At 53.5% G+C, this 23,962-nt stretch overlaps 1 protein-coding gene across 8 annotated transcripts in view; it reads left to right on the forward strand.

Moving 5' to 3' along the window:
* Nucleotides 1-23,962, forward strand: part of LOC140206012 (P-selectin-like) — a 129,016-nt gene that overhangs the window by 41,321 nt on the left and 63,733 nt on the right. For all 8 annotated transcript variants that reach the window (XM_072274036.1, XM_072274035.1, XM_072274038.1 and 5 more), the window contains exons 4-8: nucleotides 19,496-19,603; nucleotides 20,322-20,513; nucleotides 20,960-21,145; nucleotides 21,227-21,412; nucleotides 23,315-23,500. In XM_072274036.1, the coding sequence (XP_072130137.1) occupies nucleotides 19,496-19,603; nucleotides 20,322-20,513; nucleotides 20,960-21,145; nucleotides 21,227-21,412; nucleotides 23,315-23,500 (858 nt within the window). The remainder of the gene's footprint in view (nucleotides 1-19,495; nucleotides 19,604-20,321; nucleotides 20,514-20,959; nucleotides 21,146-21,226; nucleotides 21,413-23,314; nucleotides 23,501-23,962) is intronic.

Raw genomic sequence — 23,962 nt, forward strand, 5'->3', positions numbered from 1 at the left:
AGATAGGAAGAGTCGGAGTGTGCGGGTGAAGGGCAGATGGGAAGAGTGGGAGTGCGTGGGTGAAGGGTAGCTGGGAATAGTGGGAGTGTGCGGGTGAAGGGTAGATTGGAACAGTGGGAGTGTGCGGGTGAAGGGCAGATGGGAACAGTGGGAGTGTGCGGGTGAAGGGTAGATGGGAACAGTGGGAGTTTGCGGCTGAAGGTTAGATGGAAACAGTGGCAGTGTGGGGGTGAAGGGCAGATGGGAACAGTGGGAGTGTGCGGGTGAAGGGTAGATGGGAACAGTCGGAGTGTGCGGGTGAAGGGTAGTTGGGAACAGTGGGAGTTTGCGGGTGAAGGGCAGATGCGAACAGTGGGAGTGTGCGGGTGAAGAGCAGATCCGAACAGTGGGAGTGTGCGGGTGAAGGGCAGATGGGAACAGTGGGAGTGTGTGGGTTAAGGGCAGATGGGAACCGTGGGCGTGTGGGGGTGAAGGGTAGATGGGAACAGTGGGAGTGTGCGGGTGAAGGGTAGATGGGAACAGTGGGGGTGTGCGGGTGAAGGTAGATAGGAATAGTGGGAGTGTGTGGGGTTGAAGGGCAGATGGGAACAGTGGGAGTGTGCGGCTGAAGGGTAGATGGGATCAGTGGGAGTGTGCGGGTGAAGGGTAGTTGGGAACAGTGGGAGTGTGTGGGGTTGAAGGGCAGATGGGAACAGGGGGAGTGTGCGGGTGAAGGGTAGATGGGAACAGTGGGAGTGTGCGGGTGAAGGGTAGATGGGAACAGTGGGTGTGTGTGGGGTTGAAGGGCAGATCGGAACAGTGGGTGTGTGCGGGTGAAGGGTAGATGGGAACAGTGGGAGTGTGAGTGTGAAGGGCAGATGGGAACAGTGGGAGTGTGCGGGTGAAGGGTAGATTGGAACAGTGGGAGTGAGCGGGTGAAGGGTAGATTGGAACAGTGGGAGTGAGCGGGTGGAGGCCAGATGGGAACAGTGGGAGTGTGCGGGTGAAGGGCAGATGGGAACAGTGGGAGTGTGCGGGTGACGCGCGGATGGGAACAGTGGGAGTGTGCAGATGAAGGGTAGATGGGAACAGTAGGAGTGTGAGGGTGAAGGGTAGATGGGAACAGTGGGAGTGTGAGGGTGAAGGGTAGATGGGAACAGTGGGAGTGTTTGGGAGGCAGATGCAAACAGTGGGAGTGCGAGGGTGAAGGGTAGATGGGAACAATGGGAGTGTGTGGGAGGCAGATGCAAACAGTGGGAGTGTGAGGGTGAAGGGTAGATGGGAACAGTGGGAGTGTGAGGGTGAAGGGTAGATGGGAACAGTGGGAGTGTGAGGGTGAAGGGTAGATGGGAACAGTGGGAGGGTGCGGGTGAACGGCAGATGGAAACAGTGGGAGTGTGCGGGTGAAGGGCAGATGGGAACAGTGGGAGTGTGCGGGTGAAGGGCAGATGGGAACAGTGGGAGTGTGCGGGTGAAGGGCAGATGGGAACAGTGGGAGTGTGCGGGTGAAGGGTAGATGGGAACAGTGGGAGTGTGCGGGTGAAGGGTAGATGGGAACAGTGGGAGTGTGAGTGTGAAGGGCAGATGGGAACAGTGGGAGTGTGCGGGTGAAGGGTAGATTGAAACAGTGGGAGTGAGCGGGTGAAGGGTAGATGGGAACAGTGGGAGTGTGCGGGTGAAGGCCAGATGGGAACAGTGGGAGTGTGCGGGTGAAGGGCAGATGGGAACAGTGGGAGTGTGCGGGTGAAGGGCAGATGGGAACAGTGGGAGTGTGCGGGTGAAGGGCAGATGGGAACAGTGGGAGTGTGCGGGTGAAGGGCAGATGGGAACAGTGGGAGTGTGCGGGTGAAGCGCGGATGGGAACAGTGGGAGTGTGCAGATGAAGGGTAGATGGGAACAGTGGGAGTGTGAGGGTGAAGGGTAGATGGGAACAGTGGGAGTGTGAGGGTGAAGGGTAGATGGGAACAGTGGGAGTGTGAGGGTGAAGGGTAGATGGGAACAGTGGGAGTGTTTGGGAGGCAGATGCAAACAGTGGGAGTGCGAGGGTGAAGGGTAGATGGGAACAGTGGGAGTGTGAGGGTGAAGGGTAGATGGGAACAGTGGGAGTGTGTGGGAGGCAGATGCAAACAGTGTGAGTGTGAGGGTGAAGGGTAGATGGGAACAGTGGGAGTGTGAGGGTGAAGGGTAGATGGGAACAGTGGGAGTGTGAGGGTGAAGGTCAGATGGGAACAGTGGGAGTGTGCGGGTGAAGGGCAGATTGAAACAGTGGGAGTGAGCGGGTGAAGGGTAGATGGGAACAGTGGGAGTGTGCGGGTGAAGGCCAGATGGGAACAGTGGGAGTGTGCGGGTGAAGGGCAGATGGGAACAGTGGGAGTGTGCGGGTGAAGGGCAGATGGGAACAGTGGGAGTGTGCGGGTGAAGGGCAGATGGGAACAGTGGGAGTGTGCGGGTGAAGGGCAGATGGGAACAGTGGGAGTGTGCGGGTGAAGCGCGGATGGGAACAGTGGGAGGGTGCAGATGAAGGGTAGATGGGAACAGTGGGAGTGTGAGGGTGAAGGGTAGATGGGAACAGTGGGAGTGTGAGGGTGAAGGGTAGATGGGAACAGTGGGAGTGTGAGGGTGAAGGGTAGATGGGAACAGTGGGAGTGTGAGGGTGAAGGGTAGATGGGAACAGTGGGAGTGTTTGGGAGGCAGATGCAAACAGTGGGAGTGCGAGGGTGAAGGGTAGATGGGAACAGTGGGAGTGTGAGGGTGAAGGGTAGATGGGAACAGTGGGAGTGTGTGGGAGGCAGATGCAAACAGTGTGAGTGTGAGGGTGAAGGGTAGATGGGAACAGTGGGAGTGTGAGGGTGAAGGGTAGATGGGAACAGTGGGAGTGTGAGGGTGAAGGTCAGATGGGAACAGTGGGAGTGTGAGGGTGAAGGCCAGATGGGAACAGTGGGAGTGTGCGGGTGAAGGGCAGATGGCAACAGTGGGAGTGTGCGGGTGAAGGGCAGATGGGAACAGTGCGAGTGTGCGGGTGAAGGGCAGATGGGAACAGTGGGAGTGTGCGGGTGAAGCGCGGATGGGAACAGTGGGAGTGTGCGGATGAAGGGTAGATGGGAACAGTAGGAGTGTGAGGGTGAAGGGTAGATGGGAACAGTGGGAGTGTGAGGGTTAAGGGTAGATGGGAACAGTGGGAGTGTGTGGGAGGCAGATGCAAACAGTGGGAGTGCGAGGGTGAAGGGTAGATGGGAACAGTGGGAGTGTGTGGGAGGCAGATGGGAACAGTGGGAGTATGTGGGTGAAGGGTAGATGGGAACAGTGGGAGTGTGAGGGTGAAGGGCAGATGGGAACAGTGGGAGTCTGCGGGTGAAGGGTAGATGGGAACAGCGGGAGTGTGAGGGTGAAGGCCAGATGGGAACAGCGGGAGTGTGCGGGTGAAGGGCAGATGGCAACAGTGGGAGTGTGCGGGTGAAGGGCAGATGGGAACAGTGCGAGTGTGCGGGTGAAGGGCAGATGGGAACAGTGGGAGTGTGCGGGTGAAGCGCGGATGGGAACAGTGGGAGTGTGCGGATGAAGGGTAGATGGGAACAGTAGGTGTGTGAGGGTGAAGGGTAGATGGGAACAGTGGGAGTGTGAGGGTTAAGGGTAGATGGGAACAGTGGGAGTGTGTGGGAGGCAGATGCAAACAGTGGGAGTGCGAGGGTGAAGGGTAGATGGGAACAGTGGGAGTGTGTGGGAGGCAGATGGGAACAGTGGGAGTATGTGGGTGAAGCGTAGATGGGAACAGTGGGAGTGTGAGGGTGAAGGGCAGATGGGAACAGTGGCAGTCTGCGGGTGAAGGGTAGATGGGAACAGTGGGAGTGTGCGGATGAAGGGTAGATGGGAACAGTGGGAGTGTGAGGGTGAAGGACAGATGGGAACAGTGGGAGTGTGAGGGTGAAGGGTAGATGGGAACAGTGGGAGTTTGCGGCTGAAGGTTAGATGGAAACAGTGGCAGTGTGGGGGTGAAGGGCAGATGGGAACAGTGGGAGTATGCGGGTGAAGGGTTGATGGGAACAGTCGGAGTGTGCGGGTGAAGGGTAGTTGGGAACAGTGGGAGTTTGCGGGTGAAGGGCAGATGCGAACAGTGGGAGTGTGCGGGTGAAGAGCAGATGCGAACAGTGGGAGTGTGCGGGTGAAGGGCAGATGGGAACAGTGGGAGTGTGTGGGTTAAGGGCAGATGGGAACAGTGGGCGTGTGGGGGTGAAGGGTAGATGGGAACAGTGGGAGTGTGCGGGTGAAGGGTAGATGGGAACAGTGGGGGTGTGCGGGTGATGGTAGATAGGAATAGTGGGAGTGTGTGGGGTTGAAGGGCAGATGGGAACAGTGGGAGTGTGCGGGTGAAGGGTAGTTGGGAACAGTGGGAGTGTGTGGGGTTGAAGGGCAGATGGGAACAGGGGGAGTGTGCGGGTGAAAGGTAGATGGGAAGAGTGGGAGTTTGAGGGTGAGGGGTAGATGGGAACAGTGGGAGTGTCCGGGTGAAGGGTAGATTGGAACAGTGGGAGTGTCGGGGTGATGGGTAGATGGGAACAGTCGGAGTGTGCGGGTGAAGGGCAGATGGGAACAGAGGGAGTGTGGGGGTGAAGGGTAGATGGGAATAGTGGGAGTGTGCGGGTGAAGGGTAGATGGGAACAGTGGGAGTGTGCGGGTGAAGGGTAGATGGGAACAGTGGGTGTGTGTGGGGTTGAAGGGCAGATCGGAACAGTGGGTGTGTGCGGGTGAAGGGTAGATGGGTACAGTGGGAGTGTGAGTGTGAAGGGCAGATGGGAACAGTGGGAGTGTGCGGGTGAAGGGTAGTTTGGAACAGTGGGAGTGAGCGGGTGAAGGGTAGATGGGAACAGTGGGAGTGTGCGGGTGGAGGCCAGATGGGAACAGTGGGAGTGTGCGGGTGAAGGGCAGATGGGAACAGTGGGAGTGTGCGGGTGACGCGCGGATGGGAACAGTGGGAGTGTGCAGATGAAGGGTAGATGGGAACAGTAGGAGTGTGAGGGTGAAGGGTAGATGGGAACAGTGGGAGTGTGAGGGTGAAGGGTAGATGGGAACAGTGGGAGTGTTTGGGAGGCAGATGCAAACAGTGGGAGTGCGAGGGTGAAGGGTAGATGGGAACAATGGGAGTGTGTGGGAGGCAGATGCAAACAGTGGGAGTGTGAGGGTGAAGGGTAGATGGGAACAGTGGGAGTGTGTGGGTGAAGGGTAGATGGGAACAGTGGGAGTGTGAGGGTGAAGTGTAGATGGGAACAGTGGGAGGGTGCGGGTGAAGGGCAGATGGGAACAGTGGGAGTGTGCGGGTGAAGGGCAGATGGGAACAGTGGGAGTGTGCGGGTGAAGGGCAGATGGGAACAGTGGGAGTGTGCGGGTGAAGGGCAGATGGGAACAGTGGGAGTGTGCGGGTGAAGGGTAGATGGGAACAGTGGGAGTGTGCGGGTGAAGGGTAGATGGGAACAATGGGAGTGTGCGGGTGAAGGGTAGATGGGAACAGTGGGAGTGTGTGGGGTTGAAGGGCAGATGGGATCAGTGGGAGTGTGCGGGTGAAGGGTAGATGGGAACAGTGGGAGTGTGCGGGTGAAGGGTAGATGGGAACAGTGGGTGTGTGTGGGGTTGAAGGGCAGATGGGAACAGTGGGAGTCTGCGGGTGAAGGGTAGATGGGAACAGCGAGAGTGTGCGGGTGAAGGGCAGATGGGAACCGTGGGAGTGTGCGGGTGAAGGGTAAATGGGAACAGTGGGAGTGTGCGGGTGAAGGGTAGATGGGAACAGTGGGAGTATGCGGGTGAAGGGTAGATGGGAACAGTGGGAGTGTGCGGGTGAAGGGTAGATGGGAACAGTAGGAGTGTGCGGGTGAAGGGCAGATGGGAACACTGGGAGTGTGCGGGTGAAGGGTAGTTGGGAACAGTGGGAGTGTGCGGGTGAAGGGCAGATGCGAACAGTGGGAGTGTGCGGGTGAAGGGCAGATGGGAACAGTGGGAGTGTGCGGGTCAAGGGCAGATGGGAACAGTGGGAGTGTGGGGGTGAAGGATAGATGGGAACAGTGGGAGTGTGCGGGTGAAGGGTAGATGGGAACAGTGGGGGTGTGCGGGTGAAGGTAGATGGGAACAGTGGGAGTTTGTGGGGTTGAAGGGCAGATGGGAACAGTGGGAGTGTGCGGCTGAAGGGTTGATGGGATCAGTGGGAGTGTGCGGGTGAAAGGTACATGGGAACAGTGGGAGTGTGCGGGTGAAGGGTAGATGAGAACAGTGGGAGTGTGTGGGGTTGAAGGGCAGATAGGAACAGGGGGAGTGTGCGGGTGAAAGGTAGATGGGAAGAGTGGGAGTGTGAGGGTGAAGGGTAGATGGGAACAGTGGGAGTGTCCGGGTGAAGGGTAGATGGGAACAGTGGGAGTGTCGGGGTGTTGGGTAGATTGGAACAGTGGGAGTATGTGGGTGAAGGGCAGAAGGGAACAGTGGGAGTGTGAGGGTGAAGGTTAGATGGGAACAGTGGGAGTGTGAGGGTGAAGGGTAGATGGGAATTGTGGGTGTGTGCGGGTGAAGGACAGATGGGAACAGTGGGAGTGTCCGGGTGAAGGGTAGATGGGAACAGTGGGAGTGTGAGGGTGAAGGGTAGATGGGAACAGTGGGAGTGAGTGGGAGGAAGATGCGAACAGTGGGAGTGTGTGGGTGAAGGACAGATGGGAACAGTGGAAGTCTGAGGGTGAAGGGCAGATGGAAACAGTGGGAGAGTGAGGGTGAAGGGTAGATGAGAACAGTCGGAGTGTGCGGGTGAAGGGTAGATGGGAACAGTGGGAGTGTGCGGGTGAAGGGCAAATGGGAACAGTGGGAGTGTGCGGGTGAAGGGTAGATGGGAACAGTGGGAGTGTGCGGGTGAAGGGCAAATGGGAACAGTGGGAGTGTGCGGGTGAAGGGTAGATGGGAACAGTGGGAGTGTGCGGGTGAAGGGCAAATGGGAACAGTGGGAGTGTGCGGGTGAAGGGTAGATGGGAACAGTGGGAGTGTGAGGGTGAAGTGCAGATGGGACAGTGAGAGGGTGGGGGTGAAGGGTAGATAGGAACAGTGGGAGTGTGAGTGTGAAGGGCAGATGGGAACAGTGGGAGTGTGCGGGTGAAGGGTAGATGGGAACAGTGGGAGTGTGCGGGTGAAGGGTAGATGGGAACAGTGGGAGTGTGCGGGTGAAGGGTAGATGGGAACAGCGGGAGTGTGGAGGTGAAGGGTAGATGGGAACAGCGGGAGTGTGCGGGTGAAGGGTAGATGCGAACAGTGGGAGTGTGCGGGTGAAGGGCAGATGGCAACAGTGGGAGTGTGCGGGTGAAGGGCAGATGGGAATGGTGGGATTGTGCGGGTGAAGGGCAGATAGGAACAGTGGGAGTGTGCAGGTGAAGGGTAGATGGGAACAGTGGGAGTGTGCAGGTGAAGGGTAGATGGGAACAGTGGGAGTGTGCGGGTGAAAGGTAGATGGGAAGAGTGGGAATGTGATGGTGAAGGGTAGATGGGAACAGTGGGAGTGTCGGGGTGATGGGTAGATTGGAACAGTGGGAGTATGTGGGTGAAGGGCAGACGGGAACAGTGGGAGTGTGAGGGTGAAGGGTAGATGGGAACAGTGGGAGTGTGAGGGTGAAGGGTAGATGGGAATTGTGGGTGTGTGCGCGTGAAGGACAGATGGGAACAGTGGGAGTGTGAGGGTGAAGGACAGATGGGAACAGTGGGAGTGTGAGGGTGAAGGGTAGATGGGAACAGTGGGAGTGAGTGGGTGAAGTTTAGATGGGAACAGTGGGAGTGCGTGGGAGGAAGATGCGAACAGTGGGAGTGTGCGGGTGAAGGGCAGATGGGAACAGTGGGAGTGTGCGGGTGAAGGGTAGATGGGAACAGTCGGAGTGTGCGGGTGAAGGGTAGTTGGGAACAGTGGGAGTTTGCGGGTGAAGGGCAGATGCGAACAGTGGGAGTGTGCGGGTGAAGAGCAGATCCGAACAGTGGGAGTGTGCGGGTGAAGGGCAGATGGGAACAGTGGGAGTGTGTGGGTTAAGGGCAGATGGGAACCGTGGGCGTGTGGGGGTGAAGGGTAGATGGGAACAGTGGGAGTGTGTGGGTGAAGGGTAGATGGGAACAGTGGGGGTGTGCGGGTGAAGGTAGATAGGAATAGTGGGAGTGTGTGGGGTTGAAGGGCAGATGGGAACAGTGGGAGTGTGCGGCTGAAGGGTAGATGGGATCAGTGGGAGTGTGCGGGTGAAGGGTAGATGGGAACAGTGGGAGTGTGCGGGTGAAGGGTAGTTGGGAACAGTGGGAGTGTGTGGGGTTGAAGGGCAGATGGGAACAGGGGGAGTGTGCGGGTGAAAGGTAGATGGGAAGAGTGGGAGTTTGAGGGTGAGGGGTAGATTGGAACAGTGGGAGTGTCCGGGTGAAGGGTAGATGGGAACAGTGGGAGTGTCGGGGTGATGGGTAGATGGGAACAGTCGGAGTGTGCGGGTGAAGGGCAGATGGGAACAGAGGGAGTGTGGGGGTGAAGGGTAGATGGGAATAGTGGGAGTGTGCGGGTGAAGGGTAGATGGGAACAGTGGGAGTGTGCGGGTGAAGGGTAGATGGGAACAGTGGGTGTGTGTGGGGTTGAAGGGCAGATCGGAACAGTGGGTGTGTGCGGGTGAAGGGTAGATGGGAACAGTGGGAGTGTGAGTGTGAAGGGCAGATGGGAACAGTGGGAGTGTGCGGGTGAAGGGTAGATTGGAACAGTGGGAGTGAGCGGGTGAAGGGTAGATGGGAACAGTGGGAGTGTGCGGGTGGAGGCCAGATGGGAACAGTGGGAGTGTGCGGGTGAAGGGCAGATGGGAACAGTGGGAGTGTGCGGGTGACGCGCGGATGGGAACAGTGGGAGTGTGCAGATGAAGGGTAGATGGGAACAGTAGGAGTGTGAGGGTGAAGGGTAGATGGGAACAGTGGGAGTGTGAGGGTGAAGGGTAGATGGGAACAGTGGGAGTGTTTGGGAGGCAGATGCAAACAGTGGGAGTGCGAGGGTGAAGGGTAGATGGGAACAATGGGAGTGTGTGGGAGGCAGATGCAAACAGTGGGAGTGTGAGGGTGAAGGGTAGATGGGAACAGTGGGAGTGTGAGGGTGAAGGGTAGATGGGAACAGTGGGAGTGTGAGTGTGAAGGGCAGATGGGAACAGTGGGAGTGTGCGGGTGAAGGGTAGTTTGGAACAGTGGGAGTGAGCGGGTGAAGGGTAGATGGGAACAGTGGGAGTGTGCGGGTGGAGGCCAGATGGGAACAGTGGGAGTGTGCGGGTGAAGGGCAGATGGGAACAGTGGGAGTGTGCGGGTGACGCGCGGATGGGAACAGTGGGAGTGTGCAGATGAAGGGTAGATGGGAACAGTGGGAGTGTGAGGGTGAAGGGTAGATGGGAACAGTGGGAGTGTTTGGGAGGCAGATGCAAACAGTGGGAGTGCGAGGGTGAAGGGTAGATGGGAACAATGGGAGTGTGTGGGAGGCAGATGCAAACAGTGGGAGTGTGAGGGTGAAGGGTAGATGGGAACAGTGGGAGTGTGAGGGTGAAGGGTAGATGGGAACAGTGGGAGTGTTAGGGTGAAGGGTAGATGGGAACAGTGGGAGTGTGAGGGTGAAGGGCAGATGGGAACAGTGGGAGTGTGCGGGTGAAGGGCAGATGGGAACAGTGGGAGTGTGCGGGTGAAGGGCAGATGGGAACAGTGGGAGTGTGCGGGTGAAGGGCAGATGGGAACAGTGGGTGTGTGTGGGGTTGAAGGGCAGATGGGAATAGTGGGAGTCTGCGGGTGAAGGGTAGATGGGAACAGCGAGAGTGTGCGGGTGAAGGGCAGATGGGAACCGTGGGAGTGTGCGGGTGAAGGGTAAATGGGAACAGTGGGAGTGTGCGGGTGAAGGGTAGATGGGAACAGTGGGAGTATGCGGGTGAAGGGTAGATGGGAACAGTGGGAGTGTGCGGGTGAAGGGTAGATGGGAACAGTGGGAGTGTGCGGGTGAAGGGCAGATGGGAACACTGGGAGTGTGCGGGTGAAGGGTAGTTGGGAACAGTGGGAGTGTGCGGGTGAAGGGCAGATGCGAACACTGGGAGTGTGCGGGTGAAGGGCAGATGGGAACAGTGGGAGTGTGCGGGTCAAGGGCAGATGGGAACAGTGGGAGTGTGGGGGTGAAGGATAGATGGGAACAGTGGGAGTGTGCGGGTGAAGGGTAGATGGGAACAGTGGGGGTGTGCGGGTGAAGGTAGATGGGAACAGTGGGAGTTTGTGGGGTTGAAGGGCAGATGGGAACAGTGGGAGTGTGCGGCTGAAGGGTTGATGGGATCAGTGGGAGTGTGCGGGTGAAAGGTACATGGGAACAGTGGGAGTGTGCGGGTGAAGGGTAGATGAGAACAGTGGGAGTGTGTGGGGTTGAAGGGCAGATAGGAACAGGGGGAGTGTGCGGGTGAAAGGTAGATGGGAAGAGTGGGAGTGTGAGGGTGAAGGGTAGATGGGAACAGTGGGAGTGTCCGGGTGAAGGGTAGATGGGAACAGTGGGAGTGTCGGGGTGTTGGGTAGATTGGAACAGTGGGAGTATGTGGGTGAAGGGCAGAAGGGAACAGTGGGAGTGTGAGGGTGAAGGTTAGATGGGAACAGTGGGAGTGTGAGGGTGAAGGGTAGATGGGAATTGTGGGTGTGTGCGGGTGAAGGACAGATGGGAACAGTGGGAGTGTGAGGGTGAAGGGTAGATGGGAACAGTGGGAGTGAGTGGGAGGAAGATGCGAACAGTGGGAGTGTGTGGGTGAAGGACAGATGGGAACAGTGGAAGTCTGAGGGTGAAGGGTAGATGGAAACAGTGGGAGAGTGAGGGTGAAGGGTAGATGAGAACAGTCGGAGTGTGCGGGTGAAGGGCAGATGGGAACAGTGGGAGTGTGTGGGTGAAGGGTAGATTGGAATAGTGGGAGTGTGCGGGTGAAGGTTAGATTGGAACAGTGGGAGTGTGCGGGTGAAGGGTAGATGGGAACAGTGGGAGTGTGTGGATGAAAGTTAGATTGGAACAGTGGCAGTGTGAGGGGTAGAAGGGCAGATGGGAACAGTGAGAGTGTGCTGGTGAAGGGTAGATGGGAACAGTGGGAGTGTGCGGGTGAAGGGCAAATGGGAACAGTGGGAGTGTGCGGGTGAAGGGTAGATGGGAACAGTGGGAGTGTGAGGGTGAAGTGCAGATGGGACAGTGAGAGGGTGGGGGTGAAGGGTAGATAGGAACAGTGGGAGTGTGAGTGTGAAGGGCAGATGGGAACAGTGGGAGTGTGCGGGTGAAGGGTAGATGGGAACAGTGGGAGTGTGCGGGTGAAGGGTAGATGGGAACAGTGGGAGTGTGCGGGTGAAGGGTAGATGGGAACAGCGGGAGTGTGGAGGTGAAGGGTAGATGGGAACAGCGGGAGTGTGCGGGTGAAGGGTAGATGCGAACAGTGGGAGTGTGCGGGTGAAGGGCAGATGGGAACAGTGGGAGTGTGCGGGTGAAGGGCAGATGGCAACAGTGGGAGTGTGCGGGTGAAGGGCAGATGGGAACGGTGGGATTGTGCGGGTGAAGGGCAGATAGGAACAGTGGGAGTGTGCAGGTGAAGGGTAGATGGGAACAGTGGGAGTGTGCGGGTGAAGGGTAGATGGGAACAGTGGGAGTGTGCGGGTGAAGGGTAGATGGGAACAGTGGGTGTGTGTGGGGTTGAAGGGCAGATGGGAACAGGGGGAGTGTGCGGGTGAAAGGTAGATGGGAAGAGTGGGAATGTGATGGTGAAGGGTAGATGGGAACAGTGGGAGTGTCGGGGTGATGGGTAGATTGGAACAGTGGGAGTATGTGGGTGAAGGGCAGACGGGAACAGTGGGAGTGTGAGGGTGAAGGGTAGATGGGAACAGTGGGAGTGTGAGGGTGAAGGGTAGATGGGAATTGTGGGTGTGTGCGCGTGAAGGACAGATGGGAACAGTGGGAGTGTGAGGGTGAAGGACAGATGGGAACAGTGGGAGTGTGAGGGTGAAGGGTAGATGGGAACAGTGGGAGTGAGTGGGTGAAGGTTAGATGGGAACAGTGGGAGTGCGTGGGAGGAAGATGCGAACAGTGGGAGTGTGCGGGTGAAGGACAGATGGGAACAGTGGAAGTGTGAGGGTGAAGGGTAGATGGGAACAGTGGGAGTGTGAGGGTGAAGGGTAGATAGGAAGAGTCGGAGTGTGCGGGTGAAGGGCAGATGGGAAGAGTGGGAGTGCGTGGGTGAAGGGTAGCTGGGAATAGTGGGAGTGTGCGGGTGAAGGGTAGATTGGAACAGTGGGAGTGTGCGGGTGAAGGGCAGATGGGAACAGTGGGAGTGTGCGGGTGAAGGGTAGATGGGAACAGTGGGAGTTTGCGGCTGAAGGTTAGATGGAAACAGTGGCAGTGTGGGGGTGAAGGGCAGATGGGAACAGTGGGAGTGTGCGGGTGAAGGGTAGATGGGAACAGTCGGAGTGTGCGGGTGAAGGGTAGTTGGGAACAGTGGGAGTTTGCGGGTGAAGGGCAGATGCGAACAGTGGGAGTGTGCGGGTGAAGAGCAGATCCGAACAGTGGGAGTGTGCGGGTGAAGGGCAGATGGGAACAGTGGGAGTGTGTGGGTTAAGGGCAGATGGGAACCGTGGGCGTGTGGGGGTGAAGGGTAGATGGGAACAGTGGGAGTGTGCGGGTGAAGGGTAGATGGGAACAGTGGGGGTGTGCGGGTGAAGGTAGATAGGAATAGTGGGAGTGTGTGGGGTTGAAGGGCAGATGGGAACAGTGGGAGTGTGCGGCTGAAGGGTAGATGGGATCAGTGGGAGTGTGCGGGTGAAGGGTAGTTGGGAACAGTGGGAGTGTGTGGGGTTGAAGGGCAGATGGGAACAGGGGGAGTGTGCGGGTGAAGGGTAGATGGGAACAGTGGGAGTGTGCGGGTGAAGGGTAGATGGGAACAGTGGGTGTGTGTGGGGTTGAAGGGCAGATCGGAACAGTGGGTGTGTGCGGGTGAAGGGTAGATGGGAACAGTGGGAGTGTGAGTGTGAAGGGCAGATGGGAACAGTGGGAGTGTGCGGGTGAAGGGTAGATTGGAACAGTGGGAGTGAGCGGGTGAAGGGTAGATTGGAACAGTGGGAGTGAGCGGGTGGAGGCCAGATGGGAACAGTGGGAGTGTGCGGGTGAAGGGCAGATGGGAACAGTGGGAGTGTGCGGGTGACGCGCGGATGGGAACAGTGGGAGTGTGCAGATGAAGGGTAGATGGGAACAGTAGGAGTGTGAGGGTGAAGGGTAGATGGGAACAGTGGGAGTGTGAGGGTGAAGGGTAGATGGGAACAGTGGGAGTGTTTGGGAGGCAGATGCAAACAGTGGGAGTGCGAGGGTGAAGGGTAGATGGGAACAATGGGAGTGTGTGGGAGGCAGATGCAAACAGTGGGAGTGTGAGGGTGAAGGGTAGATGGGAACAGTGGGAGTGTGAGGGTGAAGGGTAGATGGGAACAGTGGGAGTGTGAGGGTGAAGGGTAGATGGGAACAGTGGGAGGGTGCGGGTGAACGGCAGATGGAAACAGTGGGAGTGTGCGGGTGAAGGGCAGATGGGAACAGTGGGAGTGTGCGGGTGAAGGGCAGATGGGAACAGTGGGAGTGTGCGGGTGAAGGGCAGATGGGAACAGTGGGAGTGTGCGGGTGAAGGGTAGATGGGAACAGTGGGAGTGTGCGGGTGAAGGGTAGATGGGAACAGTGGGAGTGTGCGGGTGAAGGGTAGATGGGAACAGTGGGAGTGTGTGGGGTTGAAGGGCAGATGGGAACAGTGGGAGTGTGCGGGTGAAGGGTAGATGGGAACAGTGGGAGTGTGCGGGTGAAGGGTAGATGGGAACAGTGGGTGTGTGTGGGGTTGAAGGGCAGATGGGAACAGTGGGAGTCTGCGGGTGAAGGGTAGATGGGAACAGCGAGAGTGTGCGGGTGAAGGGCAGATGGGAACCGTGGGAGTGTGCGGGTGAAGGGTAAATGGGATCAGTGGGAGTGTGCGGGTGAAGGGCAGATGGGAACAGTGGGAGTGTGCGGGTGAAGGGTAGATGGGAACAATGGGAGTGTGCGGGTGAAGGGTAGATGGGAACAGTGGGAGTGTGTGGGGTTGAAGGGCAGATGGGATCAGTGGGAGTGTGCGGGTGAAGGGTAGATGGGAACAGTGGGAGTGTGCGGGTGAAGGGTAGATGGGAACAGTGGGTGTGTGTGGGGTTGAAGGGCAGATGGGAACAGTGGGAGTCTGCGGGTGAAGGGTAGATGGGAACAGCGAGAGTGTGCGGGTGAAGGGCAGATGGGAACCGTGGGAGTGTGCGGGTGAAGGGTAAATAGGAACAGTGGGAGTATGCGGGTGAAGGGTAGATGGGAACAGTGGGAGTGTGCGGGTGAAGGGTAGATGGGAACAGTAGGAGTGTGCGGGTGAAGGGCAGATGGGAACAGTGGGAGTGTGCGGGTGAAGGGTAGATGGGAACAGTGGGAGTATGCGGGTGAAGGGTAGATGGGAACAGTAGGAGTGTGCGGGTGAAGGGCAGATGGGAACACTGGGAGTGTGCGGGTGAAGGGTAGTTGGGAACAGTGGGAGTGTGCGGGTGAAGGGCAGATGCGAACAGTGGGAGTGTGCGGGTGAAGGGCAGATGGGAACAGTGGGAGTGTGCGGGTGAAGGGCAGATGGGAACAGTGGGAGTGTGGGGGTGAAGGATAGATGGGAACAGTGGGAGTGTGCGGGTGAAGGGTAGATGGGAACAGTGGGGGTGTGCGGGTGAAGGTAGATGGGAACAGTGGGAGTTTGTGGGGTTGAAGGGCAGATGGGAACAGTGGGAGTGTGCGGCTGAAGGGTTGATGGGATCAGTGGGAGTGTGCGGGTGAAAGGTACATGGGAACAGTGGGAGTGTGCGGGTGAAGGGTAGATGAGAACAGTGGGAGTGTGTGGGGTTGAAGGGCAGATAGGAACAGGGGGAGTGTGCGGGTGAAAGGTAGATGGGAAGAGTGGGAGTGTGAGGGTGAAGGGTAGATGGGAACAGTGGGAGTGTCCGGGTGAAGGGTAGATGGGAACAGTGGGAGTGTCCGGGTGAAGGGTAGATGGGAACAGTGGGAGTGTCGGGGTGTTGGGTAGATTGGAACAGTGGGAGTATGTGGGTGAAGGGCAGAAGGGAACAGTGGGAGTGTGAGGGTGAAGGTTAGATGGGAACAGTGGGAGTGTGAGGGTGAAGGGTAGATGGGAATTGTGGGTGTGTGCGGGTGAAGGACAGATGGGAACAGTGGGAGTGTCCGGGTGAAGGGTAGATGGGAACAGTGGGAGTGTGAGGGTGAAGGGTAGATGGGAACAGTGGGAGTGAGTGGGAGGAAGATGCGAACAGTGGGAGTGTGCGGGTGAAGGGTAGATGGGAACAGTGGGAGTGTGCGGGTGAAGGGTAGATGGGAACAGTGGGAGTGTGCGGGTGAAGGGTAGATGGGAACAGCGGGAGTGTGGAGGTGAAGGGTAGATGGGAACAGCGGGAGTGTGCGGGTGAAGGGTAGATGCGAACAGTGGGAGTGTGTGGGTGAAGGGCAGATGGGAACAGTGGGAGTGTGCGGGTGAAGGGCAGATGGCAACAATGGGAGTGTGCGGGTGAAGGGCAGATGGGAACGGTGGGATTGTGCGGGTGAAGGGCAGATAGGAACAGTGGGAGTGTGCAGGTGAAGGGTAGATGGGAACAGTGGGAGTGTGCGGGTGAAGGGTAGATGGGAACAGTGGGAGTGTGCGGGTGAAGGGTAGATGGGAACAGTGGGTGTGTGTGGGGTTGAAGGGCAGATGGGAACGGGGAGTGTGCGGGTGAAAGGTAGATGGGAAGAGTGGGAATGTGATGGTGAAGGGTAGATGGGAACAGTGGGAGTGTCGGGGTGATGGGTAGATTGGAACAGTGGGAGTATGTGGGTGAAGGGCAGACGGGAACAGTGGGAGTGTGAGGGTGAAGGGTAGATGGGAACAGTGGGAGTGTGAGGGTGAAGGGTAGATGGGAATTGTGGGTGTGTGCGCGTGAAGGACAGATGGGAACAGTGGGAGTGTGAGGGTGAAGGACAGATGGGAACAGTGGGAGTGTGAGGGTGAAGGGTAGATGGGAACAGTGGGAGTGAGTGGGTGAAGGTTAGATGGGAACAGTGGGAGTGCGTGGGAGGAAGATGCGAACAGTGGGAGTGTGCGGGTGAAGGACAGATGGGAACAGTGGAAGTGTGAGGGTGAAGGGTAGATGGGAACAGTGGGAGTGTGAGGGTGAAGGGTAGATGGGAAGAGTCGGAGTGTGCGGGTGAAGGGTAGATGGGAGCACTGGGAGTGTGCGGGTGAAGGGTAGATGGGAACAGTGGGAGTGTGTGGGCGAAGGGTAGATGGGAACAGTGGGAGTGTGCGGGCGAAGGGTAGATGGGAACAGTGGGAGTGTGCGCGTGAAGGGCAGATGGGAACAGTGGGAGTTTGCCGGTGAAGGGCAGATGGGAACAGTCGGAGTGTTAGAGTGAAGGGCAGATGGGAACAGTGGGAGTGTGAGGGTGAAGGGTAGATGGGAACAGTGGGAGTGTGCGGGGTTGAAGGGCAGATCGGAACAGTGGGTGTGTGCGGGTGAAGGGTAGATGGGAACAGTGGGTGTGTGCGGGTGAAGGGTAGATGGGAATAGTGGGAGTGTGAGGGTGAAAGATAGATGGGAACAGTGGGAGTGTGCGGGTGAAGGCTACATGGGAATAGTGGGAGTGTGCAGGTGAAGGGTAGATGGGAACACTGGGAGTGTGCGGGTGAAGGGTGGATGGGAACAGTGGGAGTGTGCGGGTGAAGGGCAGATGGGAACAGTGGGAGTGTGAGGGTGAAGGGTAGATGGGAACAGTCGGAGTGTGTGGGAGGCAGATGCAAACAGTGGGAGTGTGAGGGTGAAGGGTAGATGGGAACAGTGGGAGTGCGGGGGTGAAGGGCAGATGGGAACAGTGGGAGTGCGGGGGTGAAGGGCAGATGGGAGTAGTGGGAGTGTGGGGTTGAAGGGCAGATGGGAACAGTGGGATTGTGGGGGTGAAGGGTAGATGGGATCAGTGGGAGTTTGCGGGTGAAGGGCAGATGAGAACAGTGGGAGTGTCTGGGTGAAGGGTAGATGGGAACAGTGGGAGTGTGCGGGGGAAGGGCAGATGGGAACAGTGGGAGTTTGTAGGTGAAGGGCAGATGGGAACAGTGGGAGTGTGCTGGTGAAGGGCTGATGGGAACTGTGGGAGTGTGCGGGTGAAAGGCAGATGGGAACAGTGGGAGTGTGCTGGTGAAGGGCAGATGGGGACAGTGGGAGTGTGAGGGTGAAGGGCAGATGGGAACAGTGGGAGTGTGAGGGTGAAGGGCAGATGGGAACAGTGGGAGTGTGAGGGTGAAGGGCAGATGGGAACAGTGGGAGTGTGGGGGTGAAGGGCAGATGGGAACAGTGGGAGTGTGCGGGTGACGGGCAGATGGGAACAGTGGGAGTGTGGGGGTGAAGGGCAGATGGGAACAGTGGGAGTGTGCGGGTGACGGGCAGATGGGAACAGTGAGTGTGAGTGTGAAGGGCAGATGGGAACAGTGGGTGTGTGCGGGTGACGGGCAGATGGGAACAGTGGGAGTGTGATGGTAAAGGGCAGATGGGAACAATGGGAGTGTGAGGGTGACGGGCAGATGGGAACATTGGGAGTGTGTGAGTGAAGGGTAAATGCAGTAGGTTTGGAAGGGGAAAGAAACAGTTAGAGGTCTTTGGGAGGTGGAGATAAGGAAACAGACCTGAGTAGAGAGAAGCAGAGAGAGTGTAGTTTACATGATATTGAGTAATTCAGTCTTCATGTCATTTGGGTTGTAGAGAGCGTCGGAGGAATATGAGCTGCTGTTCTTCCAGATTGCCCTTTGGATTATGTTGTCAGTGGGGAAGGCAGAGGACAGACAGCTCAGTGTCGGAAGTGGAATTAAAACTCTCTACCAAGGAATGGGGCACTGAGGTGGAGGTGACCAAAAGAGAGCTTGAGACGATGGCAGGCTCAGAACTGAAAGTGGTGTGGGCACAGGAACACAAAGGCGAGGGTTTCTCTGGGGACATTCCCCTCAGTGTCAGAGAGAGGGAGGTCTGAGGGAATACTAAATACATTGTAGAGGTTAAAGCTGGGGCCAGGCGTGGCATTAGAAGAGGGTAACAGGATGGGCTTGTGGAGAGGTTGTACTATAGGGAGATAGGGACTTGGAGAAGAGGAGGGAGGGGAAGGGTGGGGTGGTGTTTGGTTTTGCAGGGTGGGATATGATACCGCTGGTTTGTGGAGGGGGGGTGTAGCATGATCAGTAGCAGGGGAAGACCATCAGGAGCCTCATGTGATGGTCGGGGAGCAGTGAGTCCCAGGTACAGAGTTGGGGGCACCCTATTTAGTCAGTGTGCTGCCCACCCTGTTACATGAGGGTCAATCTTGGGGGATCCATTTAAAATTGTTTAAAATTGATTATCTGACAGTGTTCTGATATTAATCCATTTCTCTAATTTATGCAGTTTCAAATGCCAATCAAGCAGATTTTAAATGAGTATTAACAATTTAAAATATATATCCAGGCCACAACAATGCTGAACTGGCTCATTAGGATGTGCTAAAGAAGAACTTGAAGTGATCTAATAGACATCATATTTATAATTTGAAATAAATGGAATGTGTAAGGTAAAAGCGAAAAAAAAGATTTGTGAATAATCAAGATGCAAGTTAAAGCAAGAAAAAGCAAATTTTATACAATGTTCTTCCTTAGACACAGTGGAGTGGCCACTTTATTAGTTACATCTGTACATCTGCTTGTTAATGTACATAGCTGATTAGCCAATCAAACAGCAGCAACCTAATGCATAAAAGCATGCCAACATAGTCACGAGGTTCAGACTAAACATCAGAATGGAGAAGAAATGTGATCTAAATGACCATGACCATAGGATGATTGTTGTTGCCAGATAAGGTGGTTTGAGTGTCACAGAAATTGCTGCTCTCGTGGGACCTTCACACACAACCATCTGTAGAGTTTACAGAAAACGGTGCAAATAAACAAAAGGAAAAAAATCCAAGGAGCAATGGTTCTGTGGGCAAAAACGCCCTGTTTATGAGAGAGGTAAGTGAACAATGGCCAGACTGGTTCAATTCAAGCTGCCAGGTCAGTGACATTAACTCAAATAACCATTGCACTACAATAGTGGTGTGCAGAAGAGCATGTCTGAAGGCACAACACATCATGTAGTTTAGTAGTTACAGGAGTCTTCTAATGAAGTGGCCACTGAATATACTTCATGTTCTTCATTCAAAAAACGATCAATATGTGAAATTATATCTCAGGTGGAACGGCCGAATATCTGAGGTCCCAATGAAATGACATAATGTGAGAATTTGGGGTCATCCTGGACGGATAAAACAACAATGGCCAAACATATCTTTGGAATCAAACTGGCAATCTTGTGACAGCTGAGGACAAGTGTTGATCAGCCTTTAATATTGTTTCATTGCATAAAGTAAATATGCTATGTCTTTTCACAGCTTCATGCGCTCCAGACAGTTGCAATGGCCATGGTGAATGTGTGGAAACTATTGGTTCATTTAAGTGTGTTTGCTATGAGGGATTCTATGGAAAACTATGCCAAGACGGTGAGTTCTTAATACAACTCAATATTGCTTGAAAATAATCTGGTTTATTAGTGCTCTTTAGGGAAGGAAACCTGGTAGGAAATGGAAAATATAAAAAGAATGTTTTTTTTGGGAATCTGAAATAAAGCAAGCTGTGGACGCAGCAGGTTAGGCAGATTCTGTCGAGAGAAGAAAAAGGAGCTAATGGTTCAGGTGTGGTGAAAGGTTTCTTTAGAACTGCCAGAGTGAATGATATGACACTCCAGAACGTGGTACAGCCAATCAGCTGCACTGAAGATCCTAGGCTTACCATTGTTTGGTTTGAACCTAGTAAACCATAATACCACTGTGGGCTTCCCTTTGCCACACTGGCATTTTGAAAATTCCCAAAGGTGAGAGAATAATAAACTTAGCAGGTCAGGGTGCCTACCTAATGATGCAGTGTTTGAATGGTGACTGACAATGCCTTTTATACAACTCCTCCAACTCTTTTTTTTGGTTTATTACTCTTTGACACATTTTGGGGATGACGTTGTTGCTTTTGTGATATTTTAACTTTGTAATAATTTCATGTATAAATAAGAATTTTACAAAAACTTCAGATGCTCGATGTAAAATGAATTTTGGAAAAATACAGTCAAAATCAGCAGAAGTGCTTCATATTTGGGTTATAAGAGTCTTGAGAACGAAACACCCAAACTTTCTTAAACTATATCGGCGTTACTTTTTTTTTATAAAGTTCTTAAGTGCCTCAGACTGGAGACTCATGACCACGGCATTATGAACTGTTCTGATCCTTACGGAACTTTCAGCTACAACTCAACTTGTGACTTTAGTTGTGTTGAAGGATTTTCAATACAAGAAGACAAGGAAAAGAGGCTGCGATGTACTGCTTCTTCAACCTGGACTGCACCTGTACCCAAGTGCGAAGGTATAATCCATGTTTATATTCTCAATTTCCATTCACTGGAAGCTTTCTGAGTGAGACAGCTAATACTTTTACGCTCAACAAAATGCAAGTGGGCACCCGATTCCCTAACCAAGAAATACCGAATAACATTGTGAACTGCTACTTTAGGTCCTGGAGCTATTCCAGAAATACCTGGGACTGCTGGAAGTGGTATTACCAAATCATTAATTAATTAATTATACTCTATTTGTGAACTTTACCTAAAATCTTTCTTAATAAAGCCTCACTTCAATTCTAATTGCCTTCATAATAGGCTCACTTGCCCAGGTTGGGAAGCACTACACTGGAGAGTAAAATGACCATGGTTTCTTTTTTATTGTAAAAAGAACTCAAAATTAAAGCTGATAATGATAAATAATTGTTGAATTTTGTACAAACAGCTTTTTTTATTTGCTCATATTGTTCAGCTAACAGGTGCAGAGGGGTGGAGGTTTCCAGAAAGGATGTCATGAACTGCTCTGATCCATTTGGAAAATTCCGCTACAATTCAACCTGTACTTTTGGCTGCAGAGAAGGATATGTGGTGGATGGAGCAGAGAGAATCCAGTGTTTAGCTTCTGGTCAATGGACAGAGCGACCACCCAGATGCAAAGGCATGTTTCTATTTTAAGATACTGGAATGCCATTTTTCAATGAAACAACTTCCTTATCGGTTTTCACTTAATTCCTTTCAGTTCAACAATGTGAAACTTTGGCAACTCTGGAGCATGGCACGATGAATTGCATTGATCCTATTCAAGATTTTGGATACAACTCAACATGTGATTTCAACTGCTCTGAAGGATTTTTGTTAAATGGACTAAGCAGGCTCCAGTGTAAAATTTCTGGGCAATGGTCAGGCCAAACACCAACATGTGAAGGTACTGCGTAGATAAATTGACAGTTTTATTCACATTTGTTTGCAGTTTTCAGAAAAAAATGATGGATAACTGCGGGGTGGGGGGGGGGGGGACTACAAAAGACAGGCATCTCTTTGAAGGGACTGTATAAATGCTGGGAGCCTAGAACCAAAAGGTCAAATGGGTGTGGTAAAAATTTCAAGGCATGTCTATAGCCATCTGCCCATGTCCATTTTTTCAATCTTTCCTCACTGTGCATCCATTCAAACAGCATGCTTGTATGCTTGGTTTTGCATGTTATTTGGCTGGAGACAGGATTAGGTTGTGTGAACTTCGAAGTCTATCTCTGCTTTTCACATCTACATTTTCCTGCAGATCTACATCCACCACTTTGATGTGGTGATCAGGCTGCCTGACATTAAACCAAAATATGCACGAATGTTCTCAATTGAAAATCCTCAAACCATTTCCTTTTTGGCTGATTAATATCAGTATATTAATATCACCTTTCTAAAATTCAACCAATTTTCCTTGTTATGTTTTGCAACTCCAAAACGTAAAAACTAATTGAATAAAAACAACTCAGGGAGAGCAGGAGAATATGTAAACTTTATTTTTACTTTTAGCGAGCCACGCACTTAAGACGTGAAGATGTATACCTTTACATAGAAACCTAAAATTAATTATTTAAACAAAGAATGTTTAATCAAACAATATATTTACAATATTACTCAAGTATTTCTGAATATAAAGTACAAAACACTCCTCTCTGTGGTAATGTAGTTTATTTATAAATGCAAGAGATTCTGCAGATGTTGGAATTCTTGAGCAGCACACAGAAAATGCTGGAGGAACTCGGCAAGTAAGGCAGCAGCTATGGAGGGGGGTAAAATGTCAACATTTAATCACTACCACAGAGCACATCTTCCCTTCCCCACCAACTCCCCTCCCAACTCTCCACTTTCCATAGGGATCACTTTGTTTATGACTCTCGTGTTCACACATCCCTCCTCACCGATCTGGCACTTTCCCCTGCAACTGTGACAAATGCTACAGCTTCCCCTACACCTCCTCCCTCCTTCCTCACCATCATTCAGGACCCCAAACAGTCCATCCAGGTGAGTGAACACTTCCCCTGCAGCCTGTTGGGGTCATTTACTGAATCCAGTGCTCCCAGCGTGGACTCCTCTACATCGGTGAAATTCAATGGGGATTGGGGGACCACTTTTACAAGCGCCTGCTCTCCATCCACCACCCATTTCAATTGGACTTCTCATTTCCATTCCAATATGTCAGTCCATGCTTCCACTACTGCCACAAATGCAGGTTAGAGGAGTAAAACCACATATTCCATCTGGGTATCCTTCAACCTGATGGCATGAAAATAGCTTCTAGTAATTCCTCCTCCCTCTTCCTGCTCTCTCTTTTTTCATTCCCCTTTCTGGTTCCTCTCTCACCCTTCTCCTCACCTGCTTATCACTTTCCTCTTCCTGTCCTCCTTTCCTTTTTTCCATGGTCCACTCTCCTCTTCTATCAGATTCCTTCTTTTTCAGCTCTTTACCTTTTCCACATCACCTCCCAGTTTCTTACTTCACCCACCTGCCTACTCATCTCCTGCTAGTTTGTACTCTTTTCCCTGCCCACACTTTTTAAAATTCCCGGCTTCTGCTCCCTTCCTTTCCAGTCCTGCAGAAGGGTCTCGGCCTATAACATTGATAGTTTATTCCCCTTCATAGATGCTGCCTGATTTGCTGACTTCCTCCAATATTTTGTCTGTGTTGCTGTTTAATCATGACCTCTGACCTCACAAACATACACAGATTCAACTAAATTGCATTCCTTGTTTTTACATACAATCTAAGCTTAAGAAAAATGATTGACATGTGTAACACAAAATAACCTCTCAGTCCTTCTTTATTGCAGCGGTGAAATGCAATGAACTGAAGGGCCTTCCTAATCTCTCCATGAATTGCTCAGACCCCTTTGGAAGTTTCAGTTATGGCTCAGTATGTGACTTTCTCTGTGAGGATGGATTTACCTTACAGGGGTCAGACAGACTGGAGTGTGAAGTTTCTGGGCAATGGACGTCAGAGATACCCGTCTGTAAAGGTATGCTAAGTAACTGAATGTTTCTACTCTACTATCACATTTGTTAGTTGTTAATGATATTGAACTGTACTTTATTTTGGTCTCCTTTAGTTTTCTGTGTTTTCTTTCTATTGCTGATTGGCGGCTGGGCAATATATTACTTTTTGTGCGAGGAGTTAGGGTCTAATGTTCTTGTTGGGTAGGGTGTTTGCTGTTATGGTCACTTTTTTTTGTGAGGGAAGGGGTTGGAGGTTTGGGGTTTTTGATGTTCCAGCTGTCACTTTCCAAGTGGGCGATCTGTTAGTTTTTGGTGCGAGGGAGGGGGTGGGGGAGGGAGTTGACATCTTTTCTTTCAACAGCTCCCATGGCTTATCTGTATTTCACGGCTTTCTGGGGAAGATGAATATCAGAGTTATATTGTATATGCATACTTTGACAATTAAAATGAACCTTTGAACATGATCATGGAAATTGTCTTGACCT

The sequence above is a fragment of the Mobula birostris genome, chromosome 12, assembly GCF_030028105.1.
Source record: "Mobula birostris isolate sMobBir1 chromosome 12, sMobBir1.hap1, whole genome shotgun sequence".
NCBI classification, from domain to species: domain Eukaryota; kingdom Metazoa; phylum Chordata; class Chondrichthyes; order Myliobatiformes; family Myliobatidae; genus Mobula; species Mobula birostris.